The sequence below is a fragment of the Falco peregrinus genome, chromosome 6 (assembly GCF_023634155.1).
Source record: "Falco peregrinus isolate bFalPer1 chromosome 6, bFalPer1.pri, whole genome shotgun sequence".
Classification (NCBI taxonomy): domain Eukaryota; kingdom Metazoa; phylum Chordata; class Aves; order Falconiformes; family Falconidae; genus Falco; species Falco peregrinus.
This window is the reverse complement of record NC_073726.1, coordinates 24,014,208-24,040,691: the sequence shown is the minus strand read 5'-3', so window position 1 is coordinate 24,040,691 and position 26,484 is coordinate 24,014,208. Positions and strand designations below refer to the sequence as shown.

The 26,484-nt window shown below is 42.1% G+C and overlaps 1 protein-coding gene across 4 annotated transcripts in view; it reads right to left on the bottom strand.

The window, feature by feature from the left end:
• Window positions 1-4,733: 4,733 nt before the first annotated feature.
• FAM107B (family with sequence similarity 107 member B) overlaps window positions 4,734-26,484 on the bottom strand; it is a 62,798-nt gene continuing 41,047 nt past the window's right edge. For 3 of the 4 annotated variants that reach the window (XM_055807867.1, XM_055807865.1, XM_055807864.1), the window contains 3 exons: window positions 13,951-14,134; window positions 9,939-10,092; window positions 4,734-7,916 (listed from right to left, as the gene is read on the bottom strand). In XM_055807867.1, the coding sequence (XP_055663842.1) occupies window positions 7,800-7,916; window positions 9,939-10,092; window positions 13,951-14,078 (399 nt within the window). In that variant the 5' untranslated portion in view covers window positions 14,079-14,134 and the 3' untranslated portion in view covers window positions 4,734-7,799. Of the gene's footprint in view, window positions 7,917-9,938; window positions 10,093-13,950; window positions 14,154-26,484 lie in introns of all 4 variants that reach the window. The other variant, XM_055807866.1, reaches the window with a different exon arrangement.

Genomic DNA, 26,484 nt, shown 5'->3' with positions numbered 1-26,484 from the left:
CACGACAGCCATCAGAGACCTCTCCACGGCAAACCAGACTGAGTATTCCAACAAAAAATGAGGCACCAAAACAACCTTTGTGAATCCAGCTCCTGAACTACTGAGGTCTTGAAACCCACTCAAAGCTTTTTAGCTTCTTAGCACAGTGGAACAGCTAATGACATTTGCATAAGAAAAATCCCTAAATAATCTTGCATTTCGCCAAGGAAGCACCCGTTTACAACACAGCAAGCGGCAAGAGCTCAGCAGCGCTATACTTTCGGAGGAAAGCTTTGAAGGGGGAAGGAGGAGAAGCCTTTGCAGAGCTCCCCCGCAGGGTGAAATCCCGCAGCCCGCCAGAGCCCCCGCTCCGCAGCGCTTTGCCCAGGAGATGGCAGCAGCGTGTGCGAGTTCCGCGCGGGGCTGCATCCCACAGCACCCCCAGAGCATCCCCAGAGCATCCCCAGGGCATCCCCACAGCACCCCCAGGGCATCCCACAGCACCCCCAGGGCATCCCCAGGGCATCCCCACAGCACCCCCAGAGCATCCCCACAGCACCCCCAGGGCTGCCGGGACTCCCGCTGCAGCATGAGGGCGGGGAGATCAGCAACCTGCACGGTAAATCATTCAAAGAGGCTTTTTATCACTTTAAGTGGGACAATCTGACTTTGCTCAGGGCTTGCTTCTGTGTATTTTAAGGCTTCTTACTCATCACACAACAGACTTCTTCCATCCTCCCTCTCACCCCCATTGGGATGTTACAGTCATGGCCCTTCTTTTTAAGAGGAGCTCTGAGATAAAAAAACCCAACTTTGATGCAACTATACTGGTTGCTCATTTATGCTGTCAGACAGCCGCTCTGAATGTTTCTTCCTACCTGCTCCTGCCCCCAGCATACACGGTGTTTCTCGTTTCCACTCCCCACACGCCGAGGGCTTGGGCTGGGTTTCCCTTCACTCAGCACAGCAGCCTCAAACACCCATTTTAGGATCCATCCCAAGGATTCCTCACTAATAAAATGCCTTTCATTACAAACCAGTCCTGGGAAATAATCCAAGAGCAGGGAGGCCTGAATAGGCAGCAAGAGCTTGGGGTGAAAGGAAACAATAGGAAAGGAATCAAAAGTACAATGAGGCTTCAAGGGTGGGGAAAAAGGCACACGGTACATTAGGTGTGAACACAGGAACACACTGTGCCGTACGCAGGCTGTGCATCATCCTCAGCTTGCTGTTTAACCTTGGGTACGAGATGGAAATCTTCATCAGTCAGGGACCTGCCTTCCTGCTGTCTATTCCTCCTTTTTAACACCACTTTGCTTTCCACCCCCAGCAGCAATCCCTGCTCTTCAGCAGCAGGATGGAGCGGGTCTGCCCGCAGAGGGGCCTCCTCAAGCTGTAGGTAGCTTGCAGCTCCCCTCCAATCCGGTTATCAGCATGATTTCCTAATATGCGAGGAACAGACTTCGCAAGGAATAGACTTCTTGGTGCAGAACAGAAGCAACTCCCTTTCAATAAGGAAATGACAAAAAAATGCAAGATCTGTGTTTTGAAGAGAATTTACTCCTTGGTATTTAATGAGTTAAATTTGATTTGTATTAGAAACAGGAGGAAAAAATTCCCTAACAGACCAGCAGCTGTGAAATATAGGGCCCACTGTGCTCAGCGAATTTCCAAAAGCCACTTTTTTGCGCTCAGCTCGCGCAGGTGGTACCCCAAAGCTGTACAGAGAATTCACCAAAGCCCTTAGCACAGAGGTAAAGCTAAAGACAAGTGCTGAATTTGTACATCAGGGAAAATTACTCCTTATGGTCCAGAACCACAGCGATGAAAGGCCTTCCAGGTTTGAGAGCACAGCTTTAAAGGGTCTCTCTTTCCCTGCTGCTACTGATTAAAGCAAACTCCCGATCAGCTTTTCATCGGAGAATCTTTTAGGCTTCATTTACCAACAGAGAGTTCAAAGACAGATATCCTATTGGACGCAACCCCTTTGTCAGGGAGACCATTTCGGCCGGGCAGGGCTGCCGTGCCCCGACCCCAGCGCAGGTGAGAGCCAGCGCTCCACAGGCAGCTCCCTTTGCCTTTCCACACGCCCTTCAGACGCACCCTGCTAAGTGGCTTCGGCCTGCTGGGCGCTCTTTAATCTTTGAGCACAATGAAGCGGACTTGGCATTTCAATTGCATTATGAAAGATTTGTTTCCGAACAGCTGAAAAGGGGGAAAGAAGTACGTTTCTTCTTCCCACCTAATCAGGCTGAAGGTTCCCTGTGCCAGCCTCAATCTGTGTTAAATTGCTCATGCCATCCAGCGGAGAGATTAGATTTGGGTACATAATAGAAGTTAATTCCAAAAACTATTACTCAGATAATTAAGTACTACAGCTGCAGTGGGGGATTCTGGCTACTGGAGCCCCCTCTCAGGTGCTTTATGTCCTCCTCCCTCCCTCACCAACCACTGTGGATATGCCCCCTCTCCTCCCGCCAGCACTTGGCCTCAGCAGGTCCCTTCTCCCCAGCCCCCCGCAGAGGCCACGTGTCCCCCCAGCACCTCAGGGGCTCAGCTGAAGGCTCCACGGCACCAAGCGCCAGAGCCAGCAGGCACAGCGGAGAGGTGGCTCATCATCAGCTTAGGAACCACATAGAGATTAAGGACCAAATTTACTGAAGGTATCCAGGTGCCTCATCTTTCCTGGGGAGCAAAACTCCATGGAAAAGAATGGCTGGTTCAGAGATGGCATTTGAATTGCCCAGCTTCAGAGTCCTTGCAACATAGATGACATTCCCTCCGAGTCAGGCGTTGCAGGATCCTCCACAGACAAAGAAAGGATCGGAACTGTGCTCCAGAGGGACGATTTTTCTGCATTGATATAAATGAAAAGCAGATGATTATTAGCTCAAATGCACCTACCTGAGGTTCAGCAAAGCGGACCCCCGCAGACCCAAAGAAGCAAAGTAGCCCCCATCTAACCTCGGAGAGGCAACACTGGCAGTGTGAGGGACCCAACGCGGCCTTTACCCAGGTCTAAAGCAATGCCAAAAGGGCTGTGGAAGACAAGCACCGGCGTGGGAGTCAGGATGTCCGTCCTCCACTGCCACTGCCAAATAGTTCCTCTGGCCATGGTTTCCACCACCTCCATCGAGGAGAGTCATATTGACAAGAGCACCACAAACGTTTACTCTGACAGATGAAAGATTTCAAGCAGAACACAAACGGTTTGAAGTGGTGGGGTGAGAGGAGAGTTAACTTTTATTACCAGCCCTCCAGATCTCTTCAAGTATTCATGCTCTTCCTACTGTGATGACTTGAGAACCCAGCTTGCCCTCCTGTCCCTCACCCTAAAGATGTTAGTTCTGATACTACGGAAGTGGCACCACTGCAGCTGTTCTGTCTCCAGTTGTCTCTCTCTGTTATCTTCTGAAGTGTAACTGGTCACCCGAAGTGCCATCAGCCATTTTTCATTACTAATACCATCCACGGACCCTGTAACAGCAGCTAAGGGACCTCAAGGTACTTCTTTCCACACAGCTATGGCATGACACAACCCATCTGCATATGGCCACAGGAGCACAAGCAAAGCCCCCAGCAGACCACTGCTTGCAAAGCCACATGACAAAATGTATTAGCTCAATGCAATCCAAAAAAGCATAGAAAAGGAAGATCATCTTTTCCACCGGGCACGCTACAAAAGCAGATCACGTGCCCTCACTCTTTTCTTTCTGGAGCTGGAGTGAAATATCAAAGGATAATTCAAAACACATTTGGACACACTTGAGGTAGAAGAGCGCAGGGCAGTATCTCCAACAGGCCATAGAAACCCACTCCTCATTAACTCTGTTCTTTCCTACCTCCCCCACATTTGACAGCTCCTGGAGTGGGTCCAGTGCCATTGCATCAGCAGTACTGCCAGGACCCATTACACATGCTGAGCCGTTTCTGAAGGAAAAAGCATTTCCTGACATCTGTTCTGAATTGACTGCCCTTCTCCTCCCCCACTTGGTTTCAACCCCACGCTCCTCTCCAGCTCCCCCTCCATCACCACCTGTCCCTGGCTGACCAGGGCTCATCAGTAAGAGCTGAGTATCTTCCTGGAGATCTGATGACCCACGCCTGTTCCAGCCCTGCTCCTCCTCCTGCTAATTCTCTTTGCCTCCTGTTGACACCAGATTTTGCTCTCAGCAATGGCACTGAGCTATCTGACCCTAACCCAGTGAATCACTTGTGCATGCACTTGCTTTCACATGTCCAAGTTTTTCCTACGAGAACCACACACTTGAGCACTGGCTAAATTAAATGGACTTTGCAGGACTGAACCCAGGACTAGGTTCGTTACTCCTCACTTTCTTTCAGGATAGAATTGTTGCAATGCTAACAATTCCAAGGCTGAATTTTTCCTGGTGCACTTTGATGAAGTTAGCAGGATAGGGAATGATTTCCACAATTATTTGATTTCCATCACAACTTTTCCTTCATGCTCTGCCTCACCTTGAACTAGCTGAACAGCTACATAATCTTTTCAAAATTTTTCTGCATCAAAAATAATTGAAAGATAATAAGACTATGAGACACAACAAGCTTTTTCTGCCAACTGATTTGCCGATAATTTTGCATATACAAACAAGGGATGCAGTTTTAAGGAAGTAAAACTCATCATGACCTTGATACCTCCCCCTGCACTGCAGAATTTTAAATAACTTGGATATTTCAGCACAGTCCCTGAGGTTTTGTTTTTGGCCGGACATGACAGACACCATCGCAAATGCCAAGCATGTAGTAGATTTTATTAAGCATAACTTTGGTTCTAAGTGTTCCACCCTCATTTTCGTAATACCTTTAGTTAAAAACAATTATACAAGAGCAAATACAAAAAATATTAAATTATGAAAACAAATCCATTAAGGCTCCCTTTTTATATTTATATATATTTATATATGTACACTCAAACAAGTGCAGATATTAACAGAAGGTTAAAGCCACAAAAATGCTAAAAAATTTACTACTATACTATCAAAAGCAAGAGTTTTAAAAAAGTACAAAGTGGTAAGTGAGCTATTTTCAAATCACTGAAGTATTTGCCAGATTGCTTCAAAACTCATATAGCTAAAGGGCAGATCAGGAATTGCTTACGCTCACTGGCAAGCAGTTTCTTACTTGCGTAGCCGCACAGGACACTTGTGGTGTGACTAGCTGACCACCCATTCAAGGGTTGCCCATTCTAGCCCAATCCTGACTTTAAAGACAAGCTTTTGCCTGTCCAATTGACAAGAAGGTGGCTGGGATTCCTAGACTAAAGGATCAGCAGGATTCAAAGATGTTCTAACACACACGTTGATGTTCTGTTCACACAGAGAATTAATTCCAACTGAAAACAAAAACCTACTTCACGCTGTATGTACAAGGGAGTTTTCTGGCCTCCTGTGTTTCAGAAAGAGAAACTCTACCCTGAATCACAAGCTAACACGGAGAGAAAGCAGAATGCCTTCAGCCTTGAGGCACCCAATCCAACACATTCACTGAAGCCAAAGAGAGGTCCTCGTCCCCGCCGACTCTGGTGCCATTTGGATTGCACCAACTTCATTTCACTGCACATGCACGGTAGGATTGCCATGTTCACCAAGGGAAAATGGCTGAGAAGCAATGGTCTGCTCCAGCCAGAGAAGGGTTTCCCCACCAACTTCTAGATTCTTCCATACTGAGCAGAAGGTTAATTGTGAAGTGGAAACCAAGAGGCATGAAGTTTGGTAGGCTGAGAGCAGCTAAGATAAAACATGAGCATGGCAGGGAAGGCTCATATATAGTGCTGTCTCAACAACATGAAACAAACCCAATCAGTGCAAGCGTTTGAATAATGTGCTGCCAGAAAGGAAGATCCCCTCCTTCCAGGAGAAGGGAAGGAAGAAGGGAAGAACCTGCAACAGCCAGGGCGTTCCTTTGTTGAGTAAATACATGGAAGAGTCTTACGTTTTGCCTTTGTCTTCTATATGTCCATAATCTGAATGGTCTGGTAGACCATTTTCACTTTTAATCTTCTAGACATGAGTCACACTGCAACTCTAAATCAACGGCAATACACTTACCACAATTCAATTTACTCTCAATCTGATTATGTCCTGATAAAAAATGCCTGGATCTTGACAAATTGAAGCCTGTATCTAGGAAACATTTCTAATTGTGAGCATTTTGTTCCAAGTGCTATGCTGAAATTCTATTTTAAATGTTCAATACTTACAGGAAAGGCAAAAGGAACTAAAAAACAAAGCAACAAACCCTCCACCACCTTTACAATACAAACACGTCACTCTTGATATTAATAAAAAATGTTCTCAAACAGTTATGTCCCATGTAATTACAAAGTAGAAATGATTTTGTTAGTATCCTAAGGCAAAGACTAGGATTAGATCCTCAGCTGATATGGGTGAACACAGCTTCAGTGAGAGCTATGGCTGTGCCAATCAAGCAAGATAAGGATTTATCCCCAGATTCAGAAGATATCTGTACCCATTTGCACCAGGTAAGAATCCAGTTCTATAATCCTACGTGATAATCTGTTCCCTCCTCCTCATTCCAGGCTTTTCTGGATAACTAGTAGTCATAAGCATGAAGGATCAGATTCTGCCATCCCTGTGCAAGCTGAGCAAAATGTTTTATTTAATGGCAAGTCACAGGGGCAACTTGTGGAAAGGCAGAAGGTGACGTAATTGGACCCTAAGACTCAGTGGTAACACACACCTTTCTTGAGGCCAAAGGAAGGATGGGATAAAATGAATTTCATTTTATGCCTCACTTTAGGGAAAAAAAATCCATTTCAGTAGATTCCAATGATCAGTTTGGTCTGGCTTAAACACTGCTCTGTTGCAGGAAGTGCAACAAGTTCCTGCAAGCAAAGAGAGGGAACTGATGGCAGATCAGATTCCTGATTTCAGTTCCAGCAAATGAGTTTAAACACTACCATGTAATGTATTAACACTGTACTTAATTAACATCATGTCCTTGGCGGAGAAAGGCCACAACAGCAAAGTAAGCAGGATCTCAAAACACAAAAAGTAGAAGTCAGGTCATTTTGTACTGAGAGGTAAATTCACATGTATCACTGCACAGGCTTGTACAAAAGGGTGTAAGTTTAGAGACAGAGATAAATTAGCCTCTGGATTCTCCCTGGTGAGAGGTTAATCAGATTCCTGCTCTTTCACAGCCCAAATTCTACATGCCAAACAGGGAGAAATGGGCTTTAAGGCTGCTTAACTTTTCACTGCTGGTGAATTTTAAGCATTCTCATCTTGCCCACACCTGCCTATCCCAGCGGGGATGGGCAGTAGTGATCAACATACCTTGTATCTTCCCAGATTTCATAAAAATTCCAATTAAACACAAATTATTGTGGGATCTACACAGGCTGTAGGTCTAGATGGAGGAAATCTACCTGCACAGCAAAGCTTCGTAAGATATCACAGGAAGATTTTTGTTCTGTTTTAAAGCAAAATACAATCTGTGTATCTCCACTAAACTAGGATCACAAGAGATAAAGCAGTGCAATACTGAAGGAGTTTCTCTAGTATCCCTGGTTCAAATCTCTGAGTAAGCACGTCAGACTGGTCCATGACACTGAACTGACAGACTCCTTATCCACTCATCTCAGGACTGCATTTGGCAAGTCAATCTGTTTATGGTACTGTCTTTTTTAATCCACACATCCCAGGAATTAAAAATCTCATCTTCAGTAAGTGTCAGCTGGATGCTGTTATTTTCCCCTCTTGGGGGGCAAATCTGAGACAACCTGCAAAAGCCTCTCTCTGCAGGAAAGCTGGAAGTCTTAGCAGGCGCTGGCTCTAGGAGTCTGGCGCTTCTGTGGCTTCCTGGACCGTCCTCCTCAAGTTGCCCTTGACTTTGACAAACTCAGGTGCATTTTCCTGCTCTTCCTGTATCTTCTGTTGCTCCAGCTCCAGCTTAAAAAGGATTCACATGTAAAAAAAAAAAAAATCATTATATGTATATAAAAAAACCAGATCATCGCAATACAAGACAAACACCTAAAGGTTTCAATAACTGGCCATGCAAAACTCTTTAAACTGTTTCCTTTCTTTCTCTCATGGAAAAGATAAAGCTGCATTTCTTTGGAAGCATCTGTTCTCATAAACGATCAACCTTTTCAAATCCTTGGCTCTGGTTCATTCCAGATGTCCACCTTTGCCAGATGGACAAAAACTCTGCAACCCCGGCATGAGAACAAGATGAAGCATTTTTTAAGAGATTCTTGATCTTCATCGAAAAAACAATAATAATTCCCTCCTCTGGCTTTTACAACAAGACAAAGACAAATCCGCCTTGTGGGTGAACACATGCAAACAGCCACTACTGAGCATGCTGGTAGAATTTATTGCTGAGTGTCTAGGTATGTTTTTCTCTACCTAACTTGAACCTTTTTTGGTGTATCTGTTTTGTCTACCACAAAAAGCAATTAAAAAAATTAAAATCCTCCTTAGCCCTTAGTTGTTCATTTCTGAGAGCCTATTCACTAACATTTTTAACCCAGTTGGAGCTGCTGCCCATGCAGACACTCAATTACCATGTGATGTTAGACACTGCATTATGAGGCAAGGCTATACAGTGTCCATACAGAACATGGCTTACACATCGCACAGAATACGGATTGCTTAGCAATCCTCAGTGAAGGCAGATAAGTCAGCAGAAAGGAAGAAACAACCCTTTAGAAAACTAACAAAAGCTCCTGAAAGGAGCTGTTTTTTTTAATAGACCAAGGCCTCCCTGATTAATGGGGACAACATACTGCTCACTTAAATAATCTCTCCTTTGTCTCTGTCCCCCCGCTGGCAAGGGACATGCCTTGTTGCCATAAATCATGACAATGTTCCTCTATGAGTCGTGTTGTCAATTAATGCCATTCTTATGATGTTTTCAAAGTCACAACATTGTTTGCAATGGGCAGTCTTTTCCTCTTATAACAGAATTTTTTATTCTACATACGTCCTTGGAAGGCTCAGTTTCAAACAAAATCTTCCCACAATCCAAACCATTTGAAGCTGGGCTCTTAAGATCAGAAAGGAAAAGTGACAGGATGATACACTTAAAAATACAATAGCTTACTCCCTCAAAAAATATTTCTAAGCCAAATTAAAAAAAACCACAAAAGCTAAAACAGAATCCCCAAAGCCTAACTAATGATTGAATCACACTTCATTTTCAATGAAGTAATTATTTGGCTTAATTGATTTCCATTCAGAAAAACAGGAGTTACCTTTTAAAGCATTTATTTAAAAATAAATGTAACGCTTGATGCACAGTGACTTGTTTTGACGAGGTGTTTCACTGTAGAGATACTTCCTCACAGGTACAGGAAGTGTGTTAAGAGGCACTGACACGTTTGGTTGGCCCTGCGCCTAGCAGTAAGGTTCACCACAATGAACTTCAGTTCCACATCATCCTCGTACTCGGGGCCTGAGGACCTTTTCCTTCATTTGAAAATTTCAATGGGCTCACACATTTTAAAGTTATGAAAGATCTTTTTAAAGTCATCTAATTTCTTACATAACCCAGGAGAAAGAATCAATTGATTATTTTTTTTTATTCATTAAGTATCTACAAGTTTTGACTCACTATAACCTAACAGCTATTCTTAGTGGATCATCTCTTAATAGTTAAGACTACAAAAGTTGACTTATTCATCACAGTTTCCATGGTTAAACACGTTTAGTGCTCCACACACATTCCTGTCATCTGGTGCAGGATTCATTTGGCCAAAGGCAGGCACTATATGCAGTTCCTATATAGTAAGCGACAACAAATAGGTAACTGTCAAGTGTGGTTTGACTCATCCTAAAAAAGATATCTGCATTTGATCAGAGGAACTGTGCCAAAATTCAGCTGCTGCTTCTTTCCTGTCTGCAAAGGGAGCCTCGGGTGAATAGCTCAGATGTAGATGTGCAAAGGTAGTGTTATCCCCACCTCACCTGCTCCAGTTTCTGCTGCCGTTTCAGTAGCTCTATTTCCAGATCTGATTTCTTCTTTTGTGCTTCCTCTTCTTTTTGTTGTTTAATAACTTGATCTCGTTTCCTTTTCTCCATCACCTTCTGTAGCTCAGGTTTGTTTTGAGGTGCAAGACCCCTTCAAATTAAATGGGGGGGGGGACACGACAACACAAGGGGGAGCAGGACAGGGAAGAAAGAGATCAGTTTTAATTAGCAGAAATTGACACAGAATTGTAGACAGATTTTCTAAAATCAAGTAGTTGCCTATTTAGATACATTGGAACAGAAATAATTCATTACAAGGAAAAAAAATGCAGACATTTGCCTGGTTTGTAAGCAAAAACCTGAACTAGAATTTAAGCTCTATTATTACTGAGGATAATAAACTTCCCTTTAATGTGCATGCTCGTATTTCTCCTGTATAATTCACTGTTTTGACTTCCACCTTTACTCTTCCCTCTATTCTCTCAATTCCAGAAGAGCGGATTTAAAAAAACATCACAAACAAAGACTCTAGCAGAGCTAGAAACAAATTTTGGACAAAGACTCTTCCCTTGCTGGCCGGTAACTTGGACAGATTGTGTTCAAACACTCCTATGCAGGGTATTATGCCCATAGAAGCTTGCATGGACAGACCTAAAAGCGGTCTCTTTCTGGATTTTGTCACACTTCTCCTGGAAATCATGCGTTCTTGTCCTTCCTTGAGAATATGAGAGCTTTTCCCATGCCTGGCTGCAAAACTATTTCCAGTGAGAGGTCCCAGGTGTTACTCAAAATCACAAAGAGGCTAAGACAACAAAAATCAGGAATAAAAAAGTTGCAGTCACCTTGGAATCCAGGCAAAGGGAGGATTCTCCCTCTCACAAGACTTTAGGCGTTACACCAACAGAATGTTTCGAGTCTGTTCAGCACAAACTGCTTTCCAAGCCAACCACTCTAAAATGAGAAAGCTTACTCTCTGGGAAGATGCATGGCTCTATACAGGCGCACACACACAGATACACACTCACTCCTACTTAGTTTTGTGACTTCAGCTATTTCTTTTATCTCTGTTATGCTATGATGTTTTCAAAATTTGTTGTAAGATTCAAAGCTCTCCCTGTTACTCAGATATTAGCATCACTTAAGTCAGAGCAGAAAGATCTGAAATTTGCCTTTGTTAGTGTCACCTTCCCTGGGAAGACTACTACATGAAAACATCTGGCACTAAGTTTAACATCAGCTGGTTTTTTATTTCAACTTTAAGAAATTCAATAATCCGAATAAGCTTCCAGAAAGCCTATCTTTACCCTTCCCTACTTGCTACCTATCTGATTGCCTACTTCTTCCGTAATACGCATATCTGATAGCATGTCCAATAATACATTAAAATGCCATTTTACGGTGACATCTATGAATGACTTCATGTATTATGCAACACACTATCCCTGTACATACCCTGACAGCAAAATCAAATATTTAGCAACGCCAAATGCTGTTCCCTATTTCTCATAATAGATCTCATGGCCTGAATGCCACAGAAGCTACAAGACTGTGTTCGTATTTTATGTTTCATGTTATTTTAATTACATTTTAACACATAAAGATTAAGTGAGGCAGAGAAAAGCTGGAGTGATTTTTTTATTACTACTACCACTACTGGATCTAATGAAGAGGGGCTGGTAGTCAGACCTGTAACAGAACCACTGTAATGTCAATCCTATTTCCACTCTTATATGCAAAAAGGAAAAGCAACAAACAGACAACTGCTGGATTAACTGGAAGTCTTGTATCACCTCTTAGTGATTGTTCTTGTTAAATAAAAAAATCCTAAAGCTTTGATCTAGAGTAAGCAAAGCATGCTATAACACAAGTTAGAGCTGATAGGGTTAAAACCTCTGGAAGGGACAGGATTAATACCCTGCAGAGCTGAGGTTTACCCCTAAATAAGTAAAAATGGTTTAAGGTAAGTGACCAGTGCCTTGAGGTACCACTACCTGGATCTTTGTTTGCCCAAAACAACTACCATTTCTCCAAGTAAACAACTACATCAGTGCAAGAACCTACAGATGCTGCTCACAGTAGACATGGAGAGGGATTGAACCAGCACTGGCTAACACCTTCTAAGATCCAGAAATGGCTGTTCAGAGCTGACTGGTCAAAAAGTGAAGCTGTTGGTGCCTACACTAAGTCTTCACAATAAAATAAGGTGTGTGTTAAGCTGACTTCTATAAGAGGAGTCCTCCATACATATGACAGTTTTCCATAACAAAATAGAACACAAGCCTAATATTTACATTACTGAAAAGCCTTATATCAGAGCTAGCAAAGTGACACAAAGCACAGAAAAATAACCCTCTTCTCAAAAATACCAGTTTTTCTGCTGGTAAAAACTCTCCAAGTATTTCATTTCTGCACCAATAAATAAGAATTTAAAATTTACAGCTGCAGCTAATCAAAATCACTGGAAGAGAAGAGTGGGTACTGAGGGCTGCAGAACTCCTCTGTGTAATAGGATATTCTACTAGAAGAAAAGAACATACTATTTAAAAGTTCTTTATGCTTTCATAAACTTAAAAGCAAAAAAAAAAAAAGCCTTAATTTACTGCAGCCTCCACATCCTTTAGAATAAGATCCTAAGTTGGGAAACTTCATCTATCTTTCTTTTAATGACTATACACTTCCTCTGACTTTGATGTTTAATCCCATTAACGAAAAATAGGACAAACACCTATTTAGGCCAGTTTCTTCCAATTCAGTTGGCATTCTGTAAAACATTTCTACTTCTTCACTAAAGAAATGCTGTATTGTGCATGCAATTCATTTAGCATTAAGTACCTAAGCCTAGCATTTGTAAGGATTTTGCTAACACACATAAAAAAGACCCCCTCCCCCCTCAAAATACTACCCTGCCAGGGTGGGGGTGGGAAGGGTGGGAAAAGAGAGGAACTTTCTTAATGTGACTCCTCCTGCCAAACAGACAAATCCAGTTGTGCTGGAGTAGTCAGAGCAATAGTTTCCTCCTCTCCTTTATCAAGGCCCTTGGTCTCAGAAAGTCTGAATGGCTGCTACCAGCAACTTTATTCTCAAATGCACTCCGAAATACTGCTCTTCCTCTTGTGTTTTGTGGATGCCCACATCTTTGTCTTTGGGAAGTCGATTTTGGGTGGCTTCAACACACCAAATCACTAATTTATATCATAGTTACTGTCTGTTTAAAGGGAGAAGCATTCACAGGCTTGGTGGCTCTTTCTCCACTGTGTGATCTGGTGGTTATTTTCTTAATATGATCTCTAAATAAGTCCTCCCTTGCTGAAGAGATTTCATAACAGAACTTCAGCTATTTCTGGGCCAACTGCTTGTATCTCTGAAGTTCATGATACAAAGTTCCGGTTATTTACATCTTTAAAAGCAATATATAGAGTAACAGCTGTGCATCCCATCCCAGAATGGAGGAAGCAGCATTTGCATAACATACAAAGAGACACTTGTGCAGCAGCAGAGCAGACATCAGACTATCACACTGCATTGCAAAAAAGATCAAGTAAGTAAAGAACTGTTTCACATGAAATAAAATATATGATTTCTTTGATTTAAAAGTGTCTCATAAACTCAGTGCACTGGCAACAGTGAAAACCCACTGATTTTATGGTCCTGCTGGTAATAGTAAAAATTTTTCAAATACTTGATTAAGTTCAGAGTTCAAGACAAACTACAGTGCCAGGTAACCAATATGAAATGTGACAAGGGAGAACTGAACCGCTTCCTCTTGAAACTGACCCTTTGTGAGTATTCACAAAAACAAAATGAGAAGCCTTTTTCAGGAAGTTTTTGCAGAGCAACTGAAATTCAAATAGAAATAAATGCCACAGTTAAGAATCAGTCTTTTCATCTACAAGCTCTGAATCAACACAAAGTATCTACAGGGTTTTGGATAAAATGTCATTTTGATGAAACTAAAACTCAAGCTGTGTGTTTGGGGTGGGAGGGTGGCACAAGCGATTTTTAGACTTACCTTTTCTGATTCATAAGCAGCTCTCTATGGAGATCTTGATGATTCCGGGATGACTTCACAGGATTAATTAATTTCTGAGGTCTAATTAATTCAGGATTGTCATCATCTATGTAGTCTGGTTCAGCCATAATCTTTCTTGGAATAGGATATGGATCTTTGGGTTCAGTGTCTTTGTTCACAGTATCTGTAAAACAGTCCAAAAACTGCCATAAATCTACATTGAAAGACCTGTTAAATATGTATTAAAACATAAAGGCAGCATATTACGTTGGTAACAGTTATGCTTTTCCTAGATTAATTTTGTCTGTAGCAAACAAAGGCTCGCAGAGCAAACAGACATAGCATCTTTTTAAATAGAGGGCAATTTCACAACAACATCATCTCCAACTGTCTTCACCTATGGACTTGGAGACACAGATTCCCCTGTTTTAAGAACAACTAGACAAATAATTTAGGTTAAGTGCATGAAGAACCCTACTGATTTTAATGAGCTTACTCAGATGAAGCATTTTTAGATCAGCAATACTGAGACCCTAAAGATATTTTAAATACTGACTATATTAAATAGGATGAAAGTGCACCAAACCCACACCAATTTCTCATTTTCTGCCATCAGTATCATGTCAGCTATGGGGAAAATGCCTTCTGTGGATAAGCCCTGTACTGTACCAAGCAAAAGCTTCCATGTGGAAATCGCCAGATCTGCAGCTGCTGGGATGAGGGTCAGATTTCTGAGCGGAAAGGTAGAGGAGAAACACTTGGGTATGGTTGTTTCTTAAACTCCATGTTTCACCCAGTGAAAATCCACAGAAATCCACTGATCTGAAGGCAATGAAGTCTTGATGACTTGTATCATCTGGAAATGTGGCGTTTTCCTATCCTGCTATAGAAAACTTACCTATACACCAAATGACAACACTTTTAATCAACAGCTGACAAGTAAACTATAGTTTTCATCTAATTTATATGTGACTATTCATACCCCTTTCCATTAAAAAGCCTCAGTCACAAAGAGTTCAGCATCCAAAACAAAGCACATTCAGAGCAATTCTGCCTCCATTCGCTGTTGTGAAAACCTGCACACAGAATCTGCAATTATCAATTTGATGAAACACTGGCCCCTCAAACAGACGTCCCCCCAAAAAAAATCTCACAGCATGTGGGTTTACACAGACAAATCAATGAGACGTGAAAGAAAAAGCGAGAGACTTCCATGAGCCTGACTGGCAGAACAGCTGAATGCCGCACACTGTATAGTACAGGGCTACGAGACAGAGAATCACTGGGATTTGCCACGTATTTTCCAGTAAAAGCTGAATATGTGCTTTAATTTAGATCCCATTGTTACCAGCTCTTCCCTCCCTCTCTTACTCCACAGGCTGTAAAACCTGTCTAAATTCAGTCTCAGTTTAATCCCTAAACTATTTTCTTTCATTAGGAATCACATTGTTGCTCAGATCTGATTCAAAATCTGCTTGATACAGTGGAGATTTCCATTAATCCTTCAGTACATTAATACTGCACAGTACCACCACTGCCCTGATTGGGCTGCATGTGCACTTACAGAGGAAGCAGCCAAATAACAGGACAAAGTTTTCCGCAGAGGCAGGGAAGCCACTCTGGATTTGAATGTGTCCAACGAACCCAGAATGGCCCTTTCAGCTTCTTTGTTTGAATGATGTGAATGTTGCTTTACTGGTGCTGCACCTCACACACAAAGTTTCTATGGAGCAAATCTGATGAGAAACAGATTACCAGTGTGAGCTGCTCTCAGGGCGGCCCCTGCAATAGTTTTTCAAGGCAAGTTTATATGTACTGGTTTTGAACCCTGTGGGGGTGCTAGTTATCACAAGGACCTCTGAAACTAATATAAAAATTGCCACAGTTCAAAACAGTGTAAGTATATTGCTGTACATGACATAAACCTCTTACTGACACCGACTGTGCAATAAAAATACTTCTCCCATCGCCCCTTCAGAGTCCTCCTTGCTTCAATCAAGCAACCAGCTATCACCACAGGTGCCAAATATACAGCATCATTGGAAAATTGAGGTCAGAAGAAACTTGGAAGATTTCTAATCCAACCTCCAGCTGAGAGCAGAAACAGCTATGAGATCAGACCGGGTTGCTCAGGACTTTACCCAGTAAGGTCCTGAAGTCCTCCAAGCCTGCACAGCCTCTGTGGGCAACCCTGCTCACCTACCTTTGTGGTGAAGTTTTTCCTTACACCCATATGAACCTCTTGTTTCAACTCATGCCCATTGCCCCTCACCCTCCAGCCATACACCACCGTGAAAAGCCTGGCTCCATCCTCTTGCCCAGGCACAGTGGGCTGCAGTTAGGTCCCCCCAACCCTGCCTCTGCCCTGGGCTGAGCCAGCCCCAGTCCCTCAGCTTCTGCCACAGCGCCTGTGCCCTGGCCCCCTGCCCATCTCCGTGGCCCTTTGCTGAACTCGTATCTCAAATCCCTCACTGTTTAATTGCATCCACATAAAAAACCTCCAAACCCTCAAAATCCTGAACCACTGCATACTTCTCAACACATACCACACAGCAACACGCCATTAATAAAAAGTGCGTGGAAGTCTATTCTCTTTACCATAGACAATGAATAAACTAGCTACAGTTCTTTATTTTTAAATAAGGACACAACGATTCATACTTCCCCAGTGTTCACATCAGGCTTATCACAACTAAAACAACTCATATGTTACACATCCAACCTCCACCCAAAATAAACCTGCTCTGTAAATACTTGGTTTTCTCTAGTCCTTTATCAGTTCCATCACATTGATGGGGCGGCAAGTCTTCTAGAAGGCATTTATCATTGACAGGTCCCTGTTAAAGTAAATCCAAAAATAACCTGCTGGTTCGTCAAGACATTTTCTATTTGCTTAGGTGAAGATGAAAAACACAGAATTACCCTACAACTGCCATAAACAATGTACTATTCTTTTAGCACAAGCTCCTGAAAAACAATTTCACTCAATGATTTCTCAGAAAGCTTGATGTAATATTTTGCAGCACACTGATTTGCTTTTAGCAAGCCCTTAAAATGAAGTCTATTTATTTTTCTTTCTTCTGTCCCATCTCTATTTTTAGAAACACGTATTCATAAAACTCAGAGGTCAGGAATCGTGGTTTCCTAATGTAACATGAACTCTACTAGCAGCAAACTTAAATAAATAAAATTCCCTTGGGAACTGAAGACGCTTTCCACGTGTGATTAAGCTGCAAATGATTCCAGCTAGGATTTCCAAACAGAGCCAGGGAAACAGGGCACCCAGTTCCCACTCAGCGAATCCTCTCACACTCTTTGCAAACTTCAGTCTGGCCAGTGGCCACCAACCCAGTCCTGCAGAGTCACAGTGTAATACTACATGCAAACAATACAATTAAGATAGTGTGATTTCTACCTGTACCCTTTCAAAGCAAACATTTACAAAAGCACGGGAAAGTTTTGCATAAAAAGGAAACTGAGGCACAAAGGATTCACCACATCAACGGCAGACGGGAACAGAGCAGGCAGTGTAGCCCCAGAGTTTCCTTCTGAGATGCAGGCTCACACCAATAAACCAGTCAAGCTTAATAACAGAATCCCTTAAAAGTCCTTAAACAAAGTTTAATCAATGTTCAAGCAATAACAATTAAAAAAATATTAATTCCACGAGTCTCTAGTGCTCATCACCATAAAAGTCACAACCCATAAAGCTGCTTTCAGATCATCACTAGGTGCAACAGTGGGACATGAATAATCCAGATAATCACTTAGCAGGAATATGCTGCCTTAAGAGCATCCAAGAGTCTTCTTTTAACCATCTGCTCCTACATGATCAATTCAGAATACACAATCTATTTCTGTGTTTCCCCATTACCTTTCTCCAAAACAAAGGAAAGAGATTTGGATTCAGAGGATGTTTTAGCTGAGCTTGGCTCAAGTTTAATACAGCCGCTGATTTGGCAGGTGCTTCCCCAGTGCATTTGCTGAATTAGCTGTTCCTGCACAAGCAGCACAAAAGTATTTATCTACCGTATCTCATCCTGCCTGAGTAAGACCTTGTCCATGGCTTCTTATGTACACGTGGATTTTCATCAAGAAAGAATAAATTGGGGATCCTGCATGGAAGAGGAATTTTAACTCTTCAAACAGAACTGCAAAGCAATTTCAATATCCCACTAGACAAAGAAAATGCCTCTGTATAAAAATAACTTGAAGTATTCCCGAGACAGAAGTTTAATGTTTTCAGATACAAAGATGCTCTTAGAGCAATCATGAAGTACCATGCCAGTACCCGTCTTGGAGAGCCAAGACCAAGTGGTCACATACTTGCAATTCTTTGATTTATTTTCCTTAGAGTGCAACTAAATTCAGGGAGAATGGAAGAGACCCTTTGAGTAGATCATTCTGGATAGATACAACTAAACTGAGGCATGCCAGAAGCATGCAAGTTACATTTGGGGGAACATATCCAAGAGACATGTTTGCTTCCAATGTTACTTATGTATTATTCTATCTATAGAAGGGTTTTTTTCAGCAGAAGTCCCTTAATGGTAGTAACACTGGAAACACACACAAATAGAGCTACAGCCAGCCACTAGTGTTTTTAACAGATTCAAAGTAGATCTCCTTAACACCACCAGGTTACGGATTCAGCAGCTGCCAGAGCTTTTTCTACAACAGGGCTCCCATGGCATCAGCAAGAGGGGGAAGTTCATGCCAGAAAAACCCTCGTGTTTATATATAGCATTTAGGGAACTGCATTTATTTTCTATCTGGTATTCCTCATACCAGAAATCACTCTCTACATATGGAATCTGAATGTAAAAATTCCTGTGAGGCATCATATATTTATATTGTTGTACATATATATGGCATTTTCACCTTTCAAATTATTCCTGCAGTAATTTCCAGCTGTGAAAGCAGAGGTAGAGTTGAGGCCCCTTAAAAAGCAGACAAATAAATGCCTAAAAATACCAATGAATGTCAAAATAATAGACTAGTCCAGGATCCAAATGCTACATTAAGGCTAGATTCACATTATGTCCTTTTTGCCTTAATAAATTTTTGAATTAATATCTTCCACAGAAGCATGAGCTCCAACACTGAATGCTTCCTGGAGAAGATTTTATTTGCAAAAAAGCTTCAACATCTGTTCTGAGCTTTGTTGTAAACCATCAAATGCTATTTTTTAAGACTTACATTTTTAGCTCTTTAAACTACCACATAGACTTGTGGTTTGTTACAAGTAACCCAAAGGCATTCTTGCAGAAGAAATACGGTTTTACTCTCCCGCTTCTGATTTTGAGAGGAATTGGAATAAAAATTCTTCAGCCTGTCTCTGCTCAGATGTTACATGACCAGCACCACCTCGCATCAGCCAGCTTGGGTGGAAAGCAAAAGAGCTACTTAAATGCAGTGTGCTTTCCAGGCACCATCTCAGCACTGCCTGCACATGAAGGCTCACCACTGCTATCATTTTTATCTACATGCTTTCAGTGCACTGAGGCACTTGACTAGAGAGATTAGTTTGATTAATCCTTGATTACAGATATCATTAATAACTTCCCACAGTTTACCCTTTAATTCAAAGTAAGAGCTGCTGAAAACTGAATACAAAACTCTTTCCAGCCAAGATGCTCAAGCCAGCCACCATCCAAGGAGTCTGGCTCTTATTCACACATCCTTCAGGGCTGAAAGGGCTGATGGGGTTTGGATCATGGCAAAACACAGCCTATCTGCAGAAGAAGAGGGAAGGACCAGAGAAGTCCTTGTGGCTGCAATTCCTCTCAGCCCCTCACGCTTTGTTCAAAAAGGTTGCACTTCCCAGCTACAAGAGTTTTGCTTCTAGATCAGAAGAATGCCTTCACCTACCTCAAACATGTTTAGGGCAGCATGTACCTACTGTACTATAGGGATCAGTCATCAAACATCACCCTGATACCAGATTACTTACTACACTACTACTCTTCAAACAAAATGAAGACTTTTAAACCCTTTGGCAAGCATCTGGCTTTCATTTATGGCTCCAGCCTTGCAGGTTTTTTCATCCCTGTGTACCCCAGCTCATGCACATGAAAGAGAAGAGCATCTTAAGAACCACCACAAGCTTCTGAAGGCCCATCTCGTTGCTTCCTGTCATGCACATCAAAATCTTCAGATCCCAGCAGACAAAATTAAGTAGGAAGACTGAAAAAGTTCTGTCCATACTATGCCAGGACAGTTTAACTCACAGCACCTGCCTTACACTGGGTATCATCAGTTAATGGCTTCATTAGTTCCATGGCTGCCAACAAGACTGACAGACCATGTAGACTTCTCTCAGGAACCACTCACTTATCAGGGCAATCCAAAGCAATCTCAGTGACGTCAAGGATATGGAAAGATGCAGAGCTTGCTGGCTACCAAAGCTGTTCCTATGGTCACTTCAGAGGATATTAAAATGAACCAAACTGCTGCAAATCTCAAGGAAATCCAGTTAATGCTCATTGTCTTCCCTTAAGTACTGCTAAGAGTGTAATGTCAACAAAGCACACATAAAACATGCAGTAGATGAGAAAACAGAAGAAAGAGGGTCATTTTAAAGATGTTTGCATTGGCACTGACACCTAAAGGGAGACAGAGTGCAAAATTTGGGGCAGTGCTCCACACTGTTACAGTTCTAGCAAATGCGAAGAGCTGCTTATGGCTCTCGTTCAACCTAGCCACCACCAGGCAGTTTCTGTTCCTGTGCTTTGAAGTTCAGTCAAGTCTTGGGTGCTAAGGGAAGAGCCTAGATCCCCCCCAGAGGCTGAAGGCTAAAGAGCAATGCTGGTAAGGACAGTCTACTTGGAAAAGAGATGCAGAAAGACACAAATGGCTGTAAGAATAGCCTCACCTTCCATTAAAATCACCAGGCCCACTGAACAGGAATTTGTATTAATCCAAAAGAAATGTCCCTCAGGCTGCAAGATCTGTGATGAAACTCTCTGCCACCAGCTCTGAAACCAGCTGGAAGTACCAGCTCTAAATAGTTGCATTTCTTTTTTCTCTGCTCAGTTAAAATTCTGAAGAGGTATCAATGCTGTTTAATTAGAGGTAGAAGATGAGAGAAAGCAAGTGCCTCTCCCCTCCTATTGCAACAGGAGGTCTCCAAGCAAGGCGGGCTGTAAGGGCACTGGGAGAGGAGATGGAGACCTTCGTTCATCACCCCAGGCAGATACTAGATCCCCTTTTTGCCAGACATGGGCAAAACACGGATATAGACTTTCCCTGCAAGAAACTACTTAGCATCTAATTTTTAATACAGGCAGTGGGAAAGACAGAAAGGCACAGGATGAAGACTAGTGCACTGTGAACAGTGCCCATCTTCCCTAAATCCCAGTCTGTCCTTAATGCACTGTAACATCACGGTTCCATCTGAGACCAACAGCAAATAAAGCAGACTATGCATCTTACATCACTTCTCTTCCCAAGAAGTCCTGCATGTTTATTAAGGCCTTTATATTCTCCATATTCATTTTGCTCAGGTTCCTGTGATTACTGAAATCCCTAGACAGAGTTGTGGATGCGGAAAGCCATTCTGATGGCAATATGACCCAGTGTTTTGGACACCTCTCATCAAAAAGACCCTTAGTAACTATATTGCTTTCTTCCTGCAAAACAGCAGCATGTCGTGCACATGACCTCCCCTCCATCTCATCTAATGCCATTTGTTTTAAAGGAATAAATCACGACTAGCAAAGGCATGCAACTGAATATGCATCTGGCTTTCACCAACACACTATGCAGGCAATTATTACACCACAGTAAACATGACTTTCAGGAGAAGATCACTGAAATTATGCCTCTTTGGAAATGTACTCCACAGCACAGTTTGCAACTAGATTAATCCCAGAGGGTAACTAGCCATTTATTTACACATGGGTCAACAATGATCCATATGTGATTCTGAAATTATGCATTACTGGAAGAGATTTTAAGATGAGAAAAGCAAATAAGATCAAGTTATACTCCCTGCAGCTACAGTGCACCACCATCAGTGTTCTAGACCAGTCAATTTGGACCACTAAATTAAAAATCAGGGCAGGTTTGGTGTAATCAAATTTAACTACATTAAAATATGGTGGGTGTTACGAAAACTGAGCCTTGATTCAAAATCACAAGTCCAAAGAGTCAGAGAACAGTTTCTTCAGGGCTTCACTGTTGCAAATGTTAAGACCTATCAAACAGTGTCACCCAGTGGTAAAGGACTTCATGCAGACAGGAACAGAGCAGAGAAAGTCAGGGGGGAGAAGGGGGAAGACTGACCAAAATCCATGTTTATATACAAAACCACTAAACTTAAAAGCAAACAGACTAAATCCCACACCACATTTTAGCAGAAAATCTTACTTATAAGTTATTCCATTTCTGAAAACATCAGCATTAGAGGACAGTGATTCTTCAAATTTAAAAGTTTTAACACTGAAGAGGTATTTCTGAGGGAGAGGGGGGAAATCCAGAGCAGCCAGCAGCTTTATTGATTGAGAGAGTGGAAAAATGTCAAACATCTGACTTAAGATGCTTAAAAGGAGACTGGTGAATCTTGAATGCTCTTAAAATACAATCTACAAGACTTCAGCAAGATTCTTCCAGGGAAAAGAGAAACACGGAGGTGGTGGTTGTTTCTGCACTTGTTCTGCATTTTCTTCACAAGATCTAACAAGCAAAACAAGTGAGTAACGTGTGTCCCAGTTAGGCCAAGCAACATCCAAGAACAAAAGAGCGTAGCTCATACTCCTGAAACAGAAATCCTGTTCTAGATGCTATGATGATGACAGATGACAATGATGGAGCATCCTAGCAAATATTCAACCAGGCAGAATCTATGCCAGATTTACGCCAAAAAGTTATAAAATGACCTTTGATAGATGTGACAACATTTTGGGGCAAGAGAAGAGGCAAGTTACTTGGCAACCATGTAAATATGATTGGCACAGCAAACAGTTTTCTTGTTTATAAATAAAATAGGAAGTTAAGGAGCAAATGGAAGAGCAGTATCTATGAGCTGGAGAACATGCCTATTGAGCTATTTCTAAGAGCTCTGTTCATCTGAGTTTTAAAAAGTGAAGATTAAGACCAAACTGATTATCCTATAAGCAACAAGTCTGACAATGAACTTAGAAATTTCAGCGACTGGAGACTGAGGCTAGAAAACAAGTTCCTAAAATAAGATATACGCTTTTATATTGAGGGGAGTAAAACACTAGATTTAGTAAAAGATTTGTATTCCATTGCACAGAGAGACCAAATCACAGGATTATAATTATCCCTTCTTGTTTTACAAATGTATAAATCTATGAATGCAATTAGTAAGTGTTTGCAAGGGGGTCAGAAGATGAAAATCCCTGCATTAATCAGGTTGTTATGCATTCAGTGGCTACAGCAGGAAAAATGAGACCAAGCGAGCTAAGCATTTCACATGCTGCCTAAGTTACACCAGCACTGTAAACCCCCGAGTCTTGTCAGTCAGTGAGCAGTGGGGCTGGTGAACCTCCAGATTTTGTTTCATGCCACATGCTGTTCCTTAGGGCACACCAGCATCCTGCCCAGCATCCTGCCTGGAGTTACAACACAGCACGATCTGCTGAGCTGTCACGTCTCCCCTCCCCTCTGGGTGTTTCTACAACTTAAAAGGAATTCTACCACCCATAAAAGAAGCCTGTTTTCAACAAATTTAAGAACACCAACATAATGAAAAACACACAGTCCACTGCAGCTTGCCAGCTTCCTAAATATATTCATAGGTAGTTATGCAAAAGTTAAGTACTTCTTCAGACCGGGCAGATATGTATCAATTACCCGCCAACTCAACAACGCAACTTCCCTTCATTTTCTAGGAAGAAACCCCTTTCCTAGGAAGGAAGGAGAAGAAAAAACAAAAATAAGGGGGGATGACAGAAAAGAAAAGATAGAATTTGCTTTCATAAAGATTGCTCCTTTTTTTCCTCTCTTTGGTGGCATACAGCGCAGAGCAAGCATCCAGCCTCTGTTCTGATTTCTTAACATAAGGAGTATCTTTTCTTAGAAACAGAGAAAAGGAAACAAAAAGATTTTTCTTAAACCTATTCCTACGCCAAACTAACACACTCCCAGCGTACTCACAGGAAAAAAATAAAACCTTCACCTCAAGGAGTTAGTCTTGGCTCAGGCAACTACATCCACATTCCAGCCTGCACTGTGTCCACAAAGAGACACCCTTCCTTGCCCAGACCTGTTTTATCCACCCAACACTGGCAGAGATGTTATTTTAGGTATGTGGCTCCTCACTGCAACTCAGTCGAAAGTGCCACCACTACAAAGGCAAGGAAGAAAGACCTGAAGGAAAAAGGCAAAAATAAGGTCACCAGTGATGACCTGATCATCCAAAAGTGGAGCAAGAAATTAATGAGAAGGGCTGCTCCACTCCCTTCTCTACTCATGACCTTACCAAAGGCATGGTACCCTAATGGGTTTAAAAGGAACAAGTGGGTGTAAGAATGCATGTCAGTCAGAACAAGCCTCCTGGAAATGTATGTTACAGGAAGCAGGGCATAAACCATATGGGTTTAGGACAGCCAAGCATGATACATATAAAGCTATTAAACCGCAACAGTGATCAACAGGAGACCTGCAAAGAACATGACATGCCACAGGCCATTTAGTGGAACATCATCTTCTCCCTGTTTGATGGAAGAAACGACAGTTCTGAAAAACAAGAATTTATAGAAAACATAAATTGAAAAAAATGTTGACACTGGGTCACATCTGTCAAAGCTAGTGACTTTTTACATGCTCTTTATTATCAGCTACAACCAGCAGCTTCTACTGCAACCTCATAAATCAGGAAGCTCTGACGCCAGGGCAGGGGCTAAGTATCAGTCAGTATGCTGGACATTCAAGGATAACACAGCTTGCCTTGCTCCTCAGACAGAAGGGTGTTGTTTTCTAAAGAAACATGCCTCCATCTGAAAAGTATTTTGATGTGTTGCTCACACAACTGAGTTGCCTTTTAGCCTCCCTGGAATGAAGAACCCAGAATATCAACACCTAAAACAAAAGCAGTCACATAGACTTAGCATGTACACAGAGGAGATTTTAGCTTATACCCTGGCAGAAGAAATTGTGTACAGTGACACAGGACTGTTTCTAGGATGTTTTTTGTCATCTTGTTTTGTTTTCTCAGAAAGGTTTCAAGAGGTTCAGGAAGGGAGAAACAGACCACCACTCCCTAATTCCTCCTGAAAGGAACTGCTCAACAAATTCCAAGTACTTAATGAAGAGAAATAAGAAACTAGAGGGATGACCCCAGTCTCTCCACAAAGGGATTGTTTGTTGAGCTTGTGAGCTGGTGACAGGGAAGGAATTTCCTTCAATTGTTACCTTTCTGCTTGACAGACCACCTGGAGGAAAGTCTCAGACTGTCCTTCCTCACCAGGGCTCATGAAGGGGGCCAGCCACACCACCAGAATCAGTAGGACCACTCAGCTCTGCTCCTCACACCTTGTTCCGGGGCTTTTGAGAGGACAGTTCACTTGCTTTATGTGCTACAGAAGTGGAACTGAACTGTTCTTGATCTGGAAGAACTCTTAAGTATGTAAGTTGAACATGCAAGTAAAAAACCTGAGTAGTCCTAAGAGGCACTACAGGGATCTCCATCAAATTGTTAAAACAAACCACCTGCATCCCAAAAAAGTCACACACTAGTTCACAACGGTCTCATAAAGGAAAATAAAACGTGCATATTCTTATATTTTCATGCTCAAAAATAAAGAAAAAACTTAAAGAAGCCAAAACCCAAAGGACTGCAAAATAAGACTCAAGTGAAGCCAAGAAAGAGGCTGAAAGTCTTTGTCATAAGGTGCCTGCAGCTGAGGAACAAAAGCAGTATTAGGTCACAGCTTGGCTCTTGCTAGTCAAGATTCACAAAAGCAGCGTACAGAGCTTCCAGAGAAGTGAATGCTATTTGTCATTCACATATAGACAACCCGACTGCCAGGCCTCTGAAAGAGGGTGCTGTCAGCCTGAAGAGAAAAGGGTCTAAAAAAAGCCTTCTCACAGGCCTTGAAGCCCTCTTATTAATACCATTTCACAGGTGACTCGGCTTACTTTACAACAAGCAGGCTGAAAAGCTGTCCCCTAGCTCCGGTTTTAACAGCAGCAGCTTAATTAATACAATGAATACCTATTGATAGGCAATCATAACCGCCAATTGCCAGCTGCACCTCTTCACGCCTGAAGCCAGCCCTGCTTTTTGTTTCCCTGCTGAACAGACAACTTAGCACCTGCTAGGGTTGCAACCGAAGAGGGAAAGTTTCAGGCGCACAAACTTTATATGCCGACAACAAACTGCATGTTAAGGACTCCTTAAAAATGTCACCATGCAATGTCCCCAGCAGGATACCATCTTACTGTCCCAGATGTTTGTAGAATGAAGGAAGAGGAAGAAAACAATAGCAAGAGGGGTTTCTGTGGTCTTCCTGCTCTCCTTCAATAGCTAAATGGTCTATTAAAAAAAAAAAACCAAACAGAAAAATT